The sequence below is a fragment of the Chelonia mydas genome, chromosome 6 (genome assembly GCF_015237465.2).
Source record: "Chelonia mydas isolate rCheMyd1 chromosome 6, rCheMyd1.pri.v2, whole genome shotgun sequence".
NCBI lineage: Eukaryota > Metazoa > Chordata > Testudines > Cheloniidae > Chelonia > Chelonia mydas.
This window is the reverse complement of record NC_051246.2, coordinates 62,473,410-62,485,183: the sequence shown is the minus strand read 5'-3', so window position 1 is coordinate 62,485,183 and position 11,774 is coordinate 62,473,410. Positions and strand designations below refer to the sequence as shown.

Below are 11,774 nucleotides of genomic sequence, written 5' to 3'. Positions count from 1 at the left end.
GGAGCAATGGTTATTAGGGGGCACCTCAGAGCTATGGGATTAATGTCTTGTGTGAGAGCTGTGTTCAAACGTTGGCTTGGCTCCCAAATTCAATAAGGTTTCATAGGTCTCAGCCTAAACTTTGGCTGAAACTTGGCATCAACTTGGCTTCATTGGCAGTCTTTGTTCAAGAGAAGACAAAACCTCTGCCCTAACCACCCATGAAAACTCTAATCCCAGACAGTACCTCCTTATCTGAGGTCCTCATATCAAATCCCATAGTCTCAACCAAGAAAGGGCATCTCACCTGGAAGCCTTACTCAAGCCTTAGCAATACTGTGGTCTCAAATCTTTCACCGTCTTGTGAAACCCAAACCCAGCCTTATGTTCATTTCAAGTTCTCTACCCCAACTACATTCATTTGCAAGACCCCCACAGAGATCTTACCCTTAAAAGACTAAGTGACTTCCATAAATGGGTGAAGGGTTAGGGTTAGGGGTATACAAAGAAGTGTACGATTATAGCATGAGGCAGCAGTTATATTTTATACCCAGTTTCCAGGAGTTGGAATGAAATAAGACCCTGGTCCCAATTTCTACATGCTTTTCAAGATCTATGCTTTGCAAACTCCCTGTTCTCCTGTAAAACTGTAACTCTGACCTTTAAAATCATTCTCCGTGCCCCAAAACCTACATCTTGCTTCTGGGCCTGTCATTATTGGGATACTGCTTCTCATCTCCATCTGTCAGATAATGAGAGAGAAAAATATAAACTAGGTCAAAAGTTAATTGTTGCTGTTGGGAATGTCATTTTCTGCATGCATTTCTGAAAGTGGCTCCTCTGTGGAAGTTGCGAGTCTAGTGCAGGGGTGGGCAAACTTTTTGGCCTGAGGGCCACATTAGGGTTGCAAAACTGTATGGAGGGCTGGGTAGTGAAGGCTGTGCCTCCCGAAACAGCCTGGCCCCCGCCCCCCCCATCTGCCCCCTCCCACTTCCCGCCCCGTAACTACCCCCCTCAAAACCCCCGAGCCATCCAATCCCCCCTGCTCCTTGTCCCCTGACCGCCCCCTCCTGAGACCCCCTGACCCTAACCGTCCCCCTAGGACCCCACCCCCATCCAACTTCCTGTCCCCTGACTGCCCCCCCTCCGCCCAGAACCTCCACCCCATCCAACTGCCCCCTGCTCCTTGTCCCCTGACTGCCCCCTGGGACTCCCTGCCCCTTATCCAACCCCTGGACCCCGGTCCCGGCCCCCTTACCATGCCGCTCAGAGCAGCATGTCTGGCAGCCGCGCCACCTGGCCGGAGCCAGACATGCTGCTGTGCTGTCCTGCAGGAGTGCGCAGCCCTGCCACCCAGAGTGCTGGCTGTCGGGGACGGGGGACAACGGGGGAGGAGCCGGTGGCTAGCCTCCCCAGTGCGAAGCTCGGGGGCCGGGCAGGACAGTCCTGCGGACCGGATGTGGCCCACAGGCCACAGTTTACCCACCTCTGGTCTAGTGAAACTGTGTGGGAAGTATGACCCTCACCAGCAAAGCGCAGGCTGTAGAAGCTCAGGGTTAGTGCATCTACAGTGTAAATGGGAGCCCCAGCACAAACCAAGAAACCAGTAAAACTCACCTGGACTAACTGAATTTATGTTGCTAATACCATGCTGCAAGGAGTATGACAAAGAAGCATAACTGAGCTCTACATTGATTGAATTCCTGATTATAAAGATAATGATTGTACATATACAGTATTGTTCCAATTACTTTATTTGTAAAGTGCCACAGATGTAGAAGAAGACTCTCTAGAAGAGGTAAAATCTGATGAACAAATAACTGGATCCCTACCCTCAAAAGTTTAGTAGATGAGATACAAGCAAATGCCCACTCTGTATTAATACAAAATGGGGAACGATATCTATACCAGAAGGGTTCATAGAATCAGTACATTTTCAGGAGTTTTTGGAAGGAAATGGGTGCACATTACTTGAGAAACTGTTCCAGGCACCTGGCATGGGATGACATAAAATGAGTCAGAACTTAATATGAATCACCACAGAGTGTAGCCACCTATGAAGTGGAACACAGCAGCTGTATGAACAGCACAACTATGCTATACAGTGAGTTATTGTAGTAAAGGAAAAATACTATATCCAACTGCAACCACAGGGAATTTAGGGAGGCAAAATGGAATTACCTGAAATGGAATTCAGCCATTACAGGCTAATACCTGGACTTCTGCAAAAAGTGCTGTGACATCTCTAATGGCCATCAGGGATCAAGGCAGAAGTGCATCTCAGAAGTGTGTCTTCTATGGAGATCCTAAGAAGACATCCCAGGCTTTGTTTCACATTTAAAGATGGGGCAATAGCTGGTTGGATAAATGCCTAGAATGTTGCCAGTACGATACAGAAAGCAAAAGAGGAAGAATGGTGGCACTTCCGCACATTAACCAGCATAATCTGGGATGACTGTCAGCACTCATAATAATAAGAATGCAATTGAATCTCCTCATGTCAATCTCCTTACTCAGTGCCTCTCTTCATCATGGCCACGCTGGAATGATAAGACTTTTTCAGTGAGGTTAAATAAAAAGGCTTCTCCTTCCAGGGCCAGGAAGCCAGGAGAGTGGAATTTGCAGGGCAGAATCCCTTGCAGAGATCATGGAGGATTTCATCAACTAGCTGAGAAAAGAAACTGATCCAGAGATTTTTGTCCAGGCCCTGAATGGAGCGAATCTGATAAGCGCAGTAAACGCTGGTGAAGAGAAGCTGATCAAACTCTACTAGACTCAGAGGGGCATCTGCCTGTGAAAGATGTTTCAGCTGCTCCTTGATCCCTTCTGATGTCTTGGGAACCTGGTGCTGGAAGATCTGGAGAAATCGCTTTGCTGGGCGCAGAGAGGCCAGTTCCTCATCCTGCAGCCTGATTGTCTTGTTAGCCTCAATCTCCAGTCCTTCCCAGAGCAACTGAAAGAGAAGGGCACTATGAGAGCAGGAAGTCTAGGGCCAACCACTGTCCCGCAATTGAGGGTCTCCTGCAGGGATTATGAAGAGATCTGCCACCCCTAGCAAATCCAGGATTGTATAAAGGAGGTTGGGGAGGGGGATGTGTGGGGTATGCAGTACAATAGGCAAAGATGATTGCTAAAGGTAAAACCATGCACATTTGAACAAACAAATTATATTTTGTTTTCAGGCTCCTGCATGTCTGTCTCCTACCCTATCCTTGACCTCCCCAACCAGTTCCTCTCATCTGCCCTGTTCTTCCTTTCTGATCCCATAGTTCCCCTGCCTCCTATGGTGCTCTTCTCTGGCCTCCCCTCCCCTATACCCAACAACATCTCTGTCCAGCCTGTACATGTCTGACTCCTTCTTGGTCTCTCTTCCAGGCTTCTACATTATCCTCTTTATCCCCCTCCCTCACTTCTTACTTCATTTGCTCCTCATAGCAGCCTGCCTGATCATATTAGCCAAGGGTAGCCTGGCTTCCAAACCATTCAAAATAATGGGAGAGAGTGGCTAATTTTATTATGAGGGGAGAAGGGAAATCACAGAGAAGTTATTGCTAGGATCCTGAGCAGCTTAAAACCAGGCCCCAGAATCATGAGTCAGGGTAGTATCACAAGGGCTGGCAATGCTTTAGCCCCATCTGACATCTTTGGGCAGCAACTCCTCTTACCTCCCTCTGAGGGCCAGCTCTCCTCCCTCCTTCCCTAACTTGCTCCCTGAAGTTCCCTGTTTCTGTCTCCTGCATGGCACTTCTCTGTGTTGGACAGGGGCGAAGACCATTTTTTTCATATGGGGGAACCAGAGAGAACAAAAACACTGTGACGGTTGAATATTGCTTTCATGAGTTTTGTAGCGACTAAATTTGTCCACTGTTAATGAGCTTCTGTTCCAAATTCAGCGTTGCCTTTGTCAATGCAATCCCTACATTTGGGGGTGGGAGATGGCTGCCTCTCCTCAAACCTCCAGTTGTCTACATCCCTGTTCCATGTGTCCTCCTCCTCCCCCAATTTGTATCTGGCCTTTCCCCTTAGCTTCGGGGAAGCCAGGCAGCATCTGCTGCTTTCTCCTACGTCGGGCGCAGCAGGCACCCAGCTGTTGGCCCCTGGATGTTCTTTCTGTTGTAGCTGTGTCCTCTCTCCCCGGGCAGAGTTCACATCTCCCTGCCTGTCCCCCGCCCTCGGGAGCAGAACAGCAGGGCAGGGCGCATCACGCCGGCCTGGGCCCCTGGCCCCACCGGCTCTCCGGCAGAGAGGAGCGGGCAGCACAGGGCCAAGCACCCTGATCCAAACTGCGTCCTCGCTGCGGGCGCGGGGTAGGGTGACCAGACGTCCTGATAAAATCGGGACTGTCCCGAGTTTTAGGTCTTCGTCCCGCGTCCCGACCGATGCACGGTCGGGGCGCCATTTGTCACGATATCGCGGCTTTGGCCGCTCCGGCGTTTTTTGTTTTGCTTCGCCAACTCCGGCCGCTTTTTTTTTTTTTTTTTTGCGCTTCCCCCATGTGTCCCGTTATTTTCTCTGTTTAATCTGGTCACCCTGGGGGAGGGGAAATCCTCGCGATCTGAGCTGCCCAGTGCCCCGAGTCCCGGTGGAAGTCTGCATTTCGCTACAGTGGTGCCCGGCGCAGGCCAGCCCCGAGGTTGGTGACCGGCCTTTGGGACAATCGTCGCTGGAAATACAGTTCAGCTCGCGGCAGCTCCGAGCGCTCTCGCGCTCCCTGCGCGCTGCCCAGGCCCAGGCTCTACGCGGCGCCCGCCCGCTCGCCCGCAGCGCGTTTATTCATCCACCCACCATCAGCAGGATCAGCCCAAAGGCGCCACCGTGTGGGACGTGTTGTGACGACGAGAAGCTTTGCTTTTGTGTGCACCTTATGAGAGGGGCAAGGAAGGGGAGGTAACGGCTTTTATTGGACCAACTTCTGCTGGGGAGAGGGGCCTGAAGAAAACTCTGTGTGAATTAAAAGATATTAGCCCAACCTTCCCCCCCCCCCTTGTCTCTATAATATCCTGGGACCAACTCTGGTTCCAGCAACACTGGGTGTCCCCTATTGTCCCATCAAGAAGTTGAAGGACTGGGCTGACCAGGAAGCCAGAACTCTCAGGTAAGTCTACCCCTTAACCCTGGCACCAAGCTGGCTACCTTCTGTCCTTGCTCCGAGGGCTCCTTCCTATCTGCTTTCTCTCAGTTCATTTGAATAAGCATTCCTACTGCAGAATGACCTGTCCCACTCACCCCCCTAAACATGTCATAATTAAACCTTCCTTCCTCAGAGCATAAGCCAACAACTAACTACAGGGGTTAAGGAAAGTTATTCTATAATTATCCATTGTGGGGTTTCCTCTGAAGCATTTGGTGCTGGCTACCAACAGAGACGGTGCTGGGCTAGTTGGACCTCACTCATCTCATTCAATATGGCAGTGACTTTGCCGAGATGTACACTAAGGCATCTTCCAGAGCAGTGGTTCTCAAACTTTTGTACTGGTGACCCCTTTCACATAGCAAGCCTCTGAGTGCGACCCTCCCTTATAAATTAAACGCACTTTTTTATATATTTAACACCATTATAAATGCTGAAGGCAAAGCGGGATTTGGGATGGAGGTTGACAGCTCACAACCTCCCATGTAATAACCTTGCAACCCCCTGAGGGGTTCTGACCCCCAGTTTGAGAACCCCTGTTCTAGAGTCTCTTGAAATAGAAAAGCAATGAGAACTAGCAGAACATTTGGGTGTTTAAAGCTGGACTGGGCAGAATCTCCCGACAGGAGCTCACACACTCTCATCCTTTCCCACAAGCCCACAGCATAACCCAAATAACCTCTAGCATGACGTTGGCATCCTCCAGATTGTTATGAAACACATTCACATCAGCATGGTCCTCGGAGTGAAGCTGCCCATCTGGAAAACATTAAAGAGCCACAGAGCTTCAGAGAGCAACAGCTTAGCGCATCCTTCCTATTGTGTCTCAGTAACCATGTCTGTCTATCTTTGATATTTCTGAGGTGCCTATGCCTGTGGTATTTAAGGGTATAAATATACAGCAGCTCTATATTTATATAGGTGTAATTCTCAGCATGTGTAGACATACAGCTGATAGCTCTCCTGGAGCTAGTGCTTAAAAATAGCAGCATGGCTGCAGCAGCTCAGGGTAGCCATCCCTGATACTGCAGAGCCACACAGCTACTTTTAGACACTAGCTTGAACAAAGCTAACATGTGTATGTCCCCCCCCGGGAATTAAACCTCCCAGCTGCTGTGTAGATGTACCTTAAGTGCCAAATAGTCTAACCATTGGATTTGGGGGAGCAGAATTGGGGTTTTATCAGGGAGATAAAGCAAGTTCAAGAAAGGAAAGGGAAGGTTTCAGGACATTGACCCCTTACTCCTAGCCAGTATCATTCTGGACCTGGGATGTTACGAGCAAAAGTATCTGCTTTGGTAAGCCTGTGGGAAAACCCTCCATGCTGGGATTTGTATCTGTCCCATTTGGTCTGAGAAAGATTCTGAATCGATCTCCTTCCATGACTGTTTTGTAGCATCAGCCTCCAGGAATTCATATTGTGCAGTGAAATGATTAACCATTAGGAGACCAGCTAATTCCTGGATGGATGTCACCTGGGGCCTTCGCTCATTTCAAGGGGATTTAAGCTGAGGGAGGTTAATGCTGCATCAGGGAGGGAGAGTTTCTGGCCACCGGAAGGTAGCACTAAACTAGGATTCTGAGGCACAGCCCTCCCTCTTCTCCTGGCCTGTGTGCTAATGTATACTAACTCCCCTTCTACCAGTTCCAGACTCCTTCAGGCCAGGGAGGAGGAAGCAGGATCACATTGGGTGGGCCAGGATTAGGAGACAACCAGCATGGAACACAGAATTTCTGTGTGCAGAAAAGCAGTGCTGGCAGCAAGAGAGAGGGAATGGGAGGCTGGCTGTCTTTTTGGGCGGGGAGGCAATCTTCTGGTTCTCATGTGAGGAGAAAGGAGGCAGAGCTGATATTGGGTAAACTAGTCGTAAGTACTCAGCATATCTTTCTGTGGGATCTGAAGTGTTAAAATTAGCAGGTGCACATAACAAACAGAAATGTGATTTAATCTTTTAGTTGTATGGTGCTGCTACCAAAACCAGCTTCCAACTTTCCGTTCTGGAGGAAAGCTCCCCCTGAGGATGGTAGGAGCTGTTCAGAGATGGATACTGCTTTCCCTTCTGCCTGAGGGAAGGTTAATTTCTCTACACAGCTGCAGGCTGCCTGATCAAAGCCAGATGTGCTTTCAGAATGTTAGCTGGGATTTGAGCTGCTGTTTCCGTCTCCTCGGTGCACATTCCAGCAAGGCTTATAGCTCAGGTAAAGATACTGCACCCTCTGAGAGCTGCTTTTCTAGACTTCTCCTAGGGGCTACCTGATTCCTATTTCACCTTCTGCCTATTCTGACCACAGCTAAATGCACAGATCTCTATAGTTGGGGACATCCAGCCAACTGCAGGGTTTCAATGAACCAACAGAATAACCCCCTAATCACTCTTACTAATATTTTAAAAATACATTCCAGTGTCAGTGTAGAAGGTTGAGTAAAACATACATAAATAAAACATAACAAAAAATATATGAAAATAATTGGCCCAATGTTCTTCAGAAATAGAAGCTCTTCTCACAAGGCTTCCCTCACAGTCTTTCCTAATCAACAGCCTTGTAAAGGCACCTGGAAAAACTTTCTTCAGCAGGGGCTGAAGGAGTCTCTCCTTCTGCCTCCAAGAGTTATGGCAGGTCTGCCTCACACTAACTGGCAGTGGGTCTCTCACCCGGGGACAGCTGGGTATTTCATAGGAAACAATTCAGCAGGTGACCCTCTGATTTTGAAAGATGTAGTGTCAACAAAGACTGTAAGGGCATAAAAGGCATTTGGGGGGACAAATTAGTATAAATAAATAGTAGAGCACTCTCAAACTTCTCTGGAGACAAACTCTGCCATCCCTCTTCCCTCAGTCAGAATAGAGTCCAACATGGAGCACAATTCATTTGCTCTCTCACAGAAAGTTGTTTTTGTCAGGACAGCCAGCCCACCGGCCTATTTGGGGAATTAGGTAAAACCCAGCACCAGTGGAACTGCCCAAACACATTTGTTTTGCAGAGCAGCCTCCTCCCTTGCAGATGCACCTCCTACCTGTCTGCCTCCAGGATCCAGCAAACACATAGAGGACCAGTGCTGTCCACAGCCAGGCTCTGAGCTGCAGCTGGAGCAGGAGTGCCATGCCAGGTAAGGGTCCCCACCTGTTCTGTAGATAAATGTCTTGGGTGAAGGGAGAGCTGTTTACTGTGGCTTCTCTCCTCCCTTTGTCTGATCACAGCAGCCTCTGCTGGAATGGATCCTCCCTTCTCCTTCTCTCTGACTCCAGTCCTGGGAAGGGCCTGCTGTTGAATTCTCTGTTCCCAAAGGGTATTTTCCATTGCAATCTGGAAACTGTAAGACTTTGTTGTTTAGTTTTTGGCAGAATTCTTAAAGCCTCTTTTCCAAATTCTGATTTTTTCCCACCTAAGTATTTTAATGGGAAGTTTCTAATTCCAAGGGATTTTCCATTTAAACACATGACAAACTGGAGTTTAATCTAATTTCGCTGTAGAGTGTGGATACCCTCCCCCCAGATGTTTCTCCTAAGCTCCTTGGCTTTCTTTTAAATTTTCCATTTACTGAGTTTGGAATTTCAAAAACAATCTTGAAATGTCACAGCAGGATGGGGCTGGCAGCCTGTATAGGCTCCACAGCAGGACAACAGCATCCAAGATATACCGGCTGACAAAGGAAAGGTCATTCTTTCAACTGTAGAAACCTTCCTGGAGGGAAAGTTTAGTACAATGATCTGTCAGACAACAAAGACAAAAGCCAATCAGCCTTCAGTTAACTCACTGTCCACTTGTGTGATTGACTTCTGCATCTCAATAAACAATACCAGCCTTCAGTTTTGTAGTTATATATACACAAAATCCCACCTAGATCACTCCCCAGCTATTACCAGGTCTCTAGCCCTGTGCACCCCTGACAGCCCCTTTCCTCATTTACAGTCCCACTCATGCTAAGGCTCTGTGACCTCTGGAAAAAACAAACAAACCTAGGTTAGGAAGACAGGAGGTAGAACTGAAGTATACACCTTTTTAGCAGGAGGACAGAGGATTCCACTCTGATGTATATGCTGCCACCAGAATCAGTTAGACTATTGTACTGAGGCTCAGAGCTAATGCTCTGGCTGGTGGTTTGGGTCTGAGCATGTAGCACAGGGCCTTATGCAGCTGCCTGGGCCTAGGGCTGCCACTGGCAATTAATATGGTTGCATTAGCTACAAAGGAGATACCACCCAATGGAAGAGGTATTTGTGATCCACAGAAAGTCCAGTGGCTTAGGAATAGGGAGGCTCTGAATCTCTCTCCTGAGGGAAACTGTTTTTGCCTATAGTTTGGCTAGAAAAGGAGGCTGTATTTTTACAATAGCCCTGGATTTCTAAAGTCAGGCTACTCTTCCTCACTTGCTTCAGATCCAGTTACTCCTTGTTAAACCCTTTAATCTAGGATGGGATCTCTCAACCTTTTTTGGAGAGTGAACATTGTAGTAGAGATCGTCTTGAGCACACCTCCCCTTCTCCCCTTTGCCATTACATCCTCTGCTTGCAATAACTACAGCAGTTGCTGGCATACAAAATTAGTGTTAGGAAAATATTTAGGTGATTTTAATGCAATTTAGCACTGGGGTGGAAGTTGGCAGTATGTGATCAGGCAGTTCCCTGTGGAGCACCAGCAAATTCTCCACATATCGGTTTGAGAACCACTGCCGCAGGAGGGTATTTAGTTATAGTTTATATTTTTTTCTTTGTTGAGTTTAAGGCAGAAGCTCAGGTAAAGCTAACAGCATTCTCTGGCTACTCCTCTTCTGCGCATCTGTAAGTAGATCAGATCACTGCACTGGGCCTTGCTCTGCTAATTCATGCTAGCATTTGTCAGGGTCAGTAGCAATCCCAAAGCATTTCAAACACAGCTGCTGTGAGGAAAGTTGGTCTGTTCCTCCAGTGGGATCTACCAGTCCCTACTAGGGCTCTGAAGACACCTGAGCATGGACAACTTTGGGTTCATGCTCTCCAGTGGAGGAAAAAAATGTACATTTCCTACAGAACTTGAAATATTTCAAGGCAATGCAAACCCATCTCTCATTGGTCCAACCAACATTAGGTCATGACTCCTCTCCCTTATTGTTACATACTACCCCTTCCAGCTCCACCAGCACTTTAGTCACTAGTCTGAGCAGCACTAAGTGAGGCCTTGTAGTCTCCAAGGATAACATGGATGAGTGAGTAGGCTGCAGCTACAAGCATGGCTTTACACTGTTATAAAGCCCCAGCTTTCTCTCACCAGAAAGGATTTGGCCCCAGTATTAACCCTAGTTTCCTCAGTAAATACTCTGGATAAGATTAAACTCAATAAGTTTATGGAGGAGATGGTATGATGGGATAACATGATTTTGATAATTAATTGATCTTTAAATATTCATGGTAAATAGGCCCAATGGCCTGTGATGGGATGTTAGATGAGGTGGGATCTGAGTTACTACAGAAAATTCTTTCCTGGGAATCTGCCTGGTGAATCTTGCCCATATGCTCAGGGTTTAGCTGATTGCCATATTTGGGGTTGGGAAGGAATTTTCCTCCAGGGCAGATTGGAAGAGGCCCTGGAGATTTTTCGCCTTCCTCTGTAGCATGGAGCATGGGTCACTTGCCGGAGGATTCTCTGCTCCTTGAAGTCTTTAAACCACGATTTGAGGACTTCAATAGCACAGACATAGGTGAGAGGTTTTTCGCAGGAGTGGGTGGGTGAGATTCTGTGGCCTGTGTTGTGCAGGACTCAATAATGGTCCCTTCTGACCTTAGTATCTATGAATCTGTGGGTAGCCAAGAGCTTGTCCTTAAGCTAAGTGCTGTGCTCTGACTCCATTAGGACAGCGGTTTGGACTCTACCACCACTTCCTTTAGCAGTCCTAGCATTATGTCTTAGCTTGGCAGGGCCCTGCACTTCTTGCCCATCTCACTCAAGCTCCCCACTCATGCAAGAGTTTTCCTTCTGTTTCAGTGACCATCCCTCATTTTTCTGGCTTATCACAGTAACATTATCAAAAGGCTACATGTACTATGGTTCATGGTACTATGCCCCAAGCAACTTTGTGGGGTTGCAGCAGGGAGCATGCTTTATGAAGTTCTATCTGCAATAATGGATAAACTGCCAAAAACTACTACTTCTAGCACAATACATGCTGTCCCATAGCTTTCTATATTCCCACCAAACAACAGCACCAGGTCATGTTTTATAGGTCATGTTTCTAGCAGTGGCCACAAGAATATTTTCTACCTAATCACCTCAGATGGTGGGATGTGTAGGCTCAAAGCAAAGCTGGGAATTGTATAAAACCTAGAAGGCCTGTTGACTGCTCTGACTACTGCTTCCCTCTCACAAGAAAAGCCATAACTTTTCATGACTATGCTGAAGACAACTGTCCTTCACTAGACAAGGCAGCTCTAAGTCAAGTCCCAAACACAAGGAGTTATAGCAGCCTAAAGAAAGCCAAAACAAAACAAAACCAATGCTCACGAGCATACAGTAGGGAAGAAAGCATATCTTCCATTGTTCCAATGGATAATTATCATGACCGTTAAAAATTTTCACCTTGTTTCCAGTCTAAATTTGCCTAGCTTCAACTTCCAACTGTTAAAATGAAGGGCCCATTATCATATTTTGATCCTCACATAGGTACCTATAGACTGTAATTAAGTTACCC

At 47.5% G+C, this 11,774-nt stretch overlaps 1 protein-coding gene across 2 annotated transcripts; it reads right to left on the bottom strand.

Moving 5' to 3' along the window:
• Positions 1-1,712: 1,712 nt before the first annotated feature.
• Positions 1,713-10,178, bottom strand: FAM180B (family with sequence similarity 180 member B). 2 transcript variants are annotated; one of them, XM_027832361.3, is made up of 3 exons: positions 8,127-10,178; positions 5,790-5,869; positions 1,713-2,932 (listed from the first exon to the last, which is right to left on the bottom strand). In XM_027832361.3, exons 1-3 carry the CDS (start codon positions 8,212-8,214, stop codon positions 2,489-2,491), a joined length of 612 nt encoding a protein of 203 aa, XP_027688162.1. In that variant the 5' UTR covers positions 8,215-10,178; the 3' UTR covers positions 1,713-2,488. The 2 variants fall into 2 exon arrangements, with proteins under 2 accessions (XP_027688162.1, XP_043404585.1); XM_043548650.1 differs by lacking the exons at positions 5,790-5,869; positions 8,127-10,178 and adding an exon at positions 3,645-4,523 and having other exon boundaries at positions 1,726-2,932.
• Positions 10,179-11,774: the final 1,596 nt, after the last annotated feature.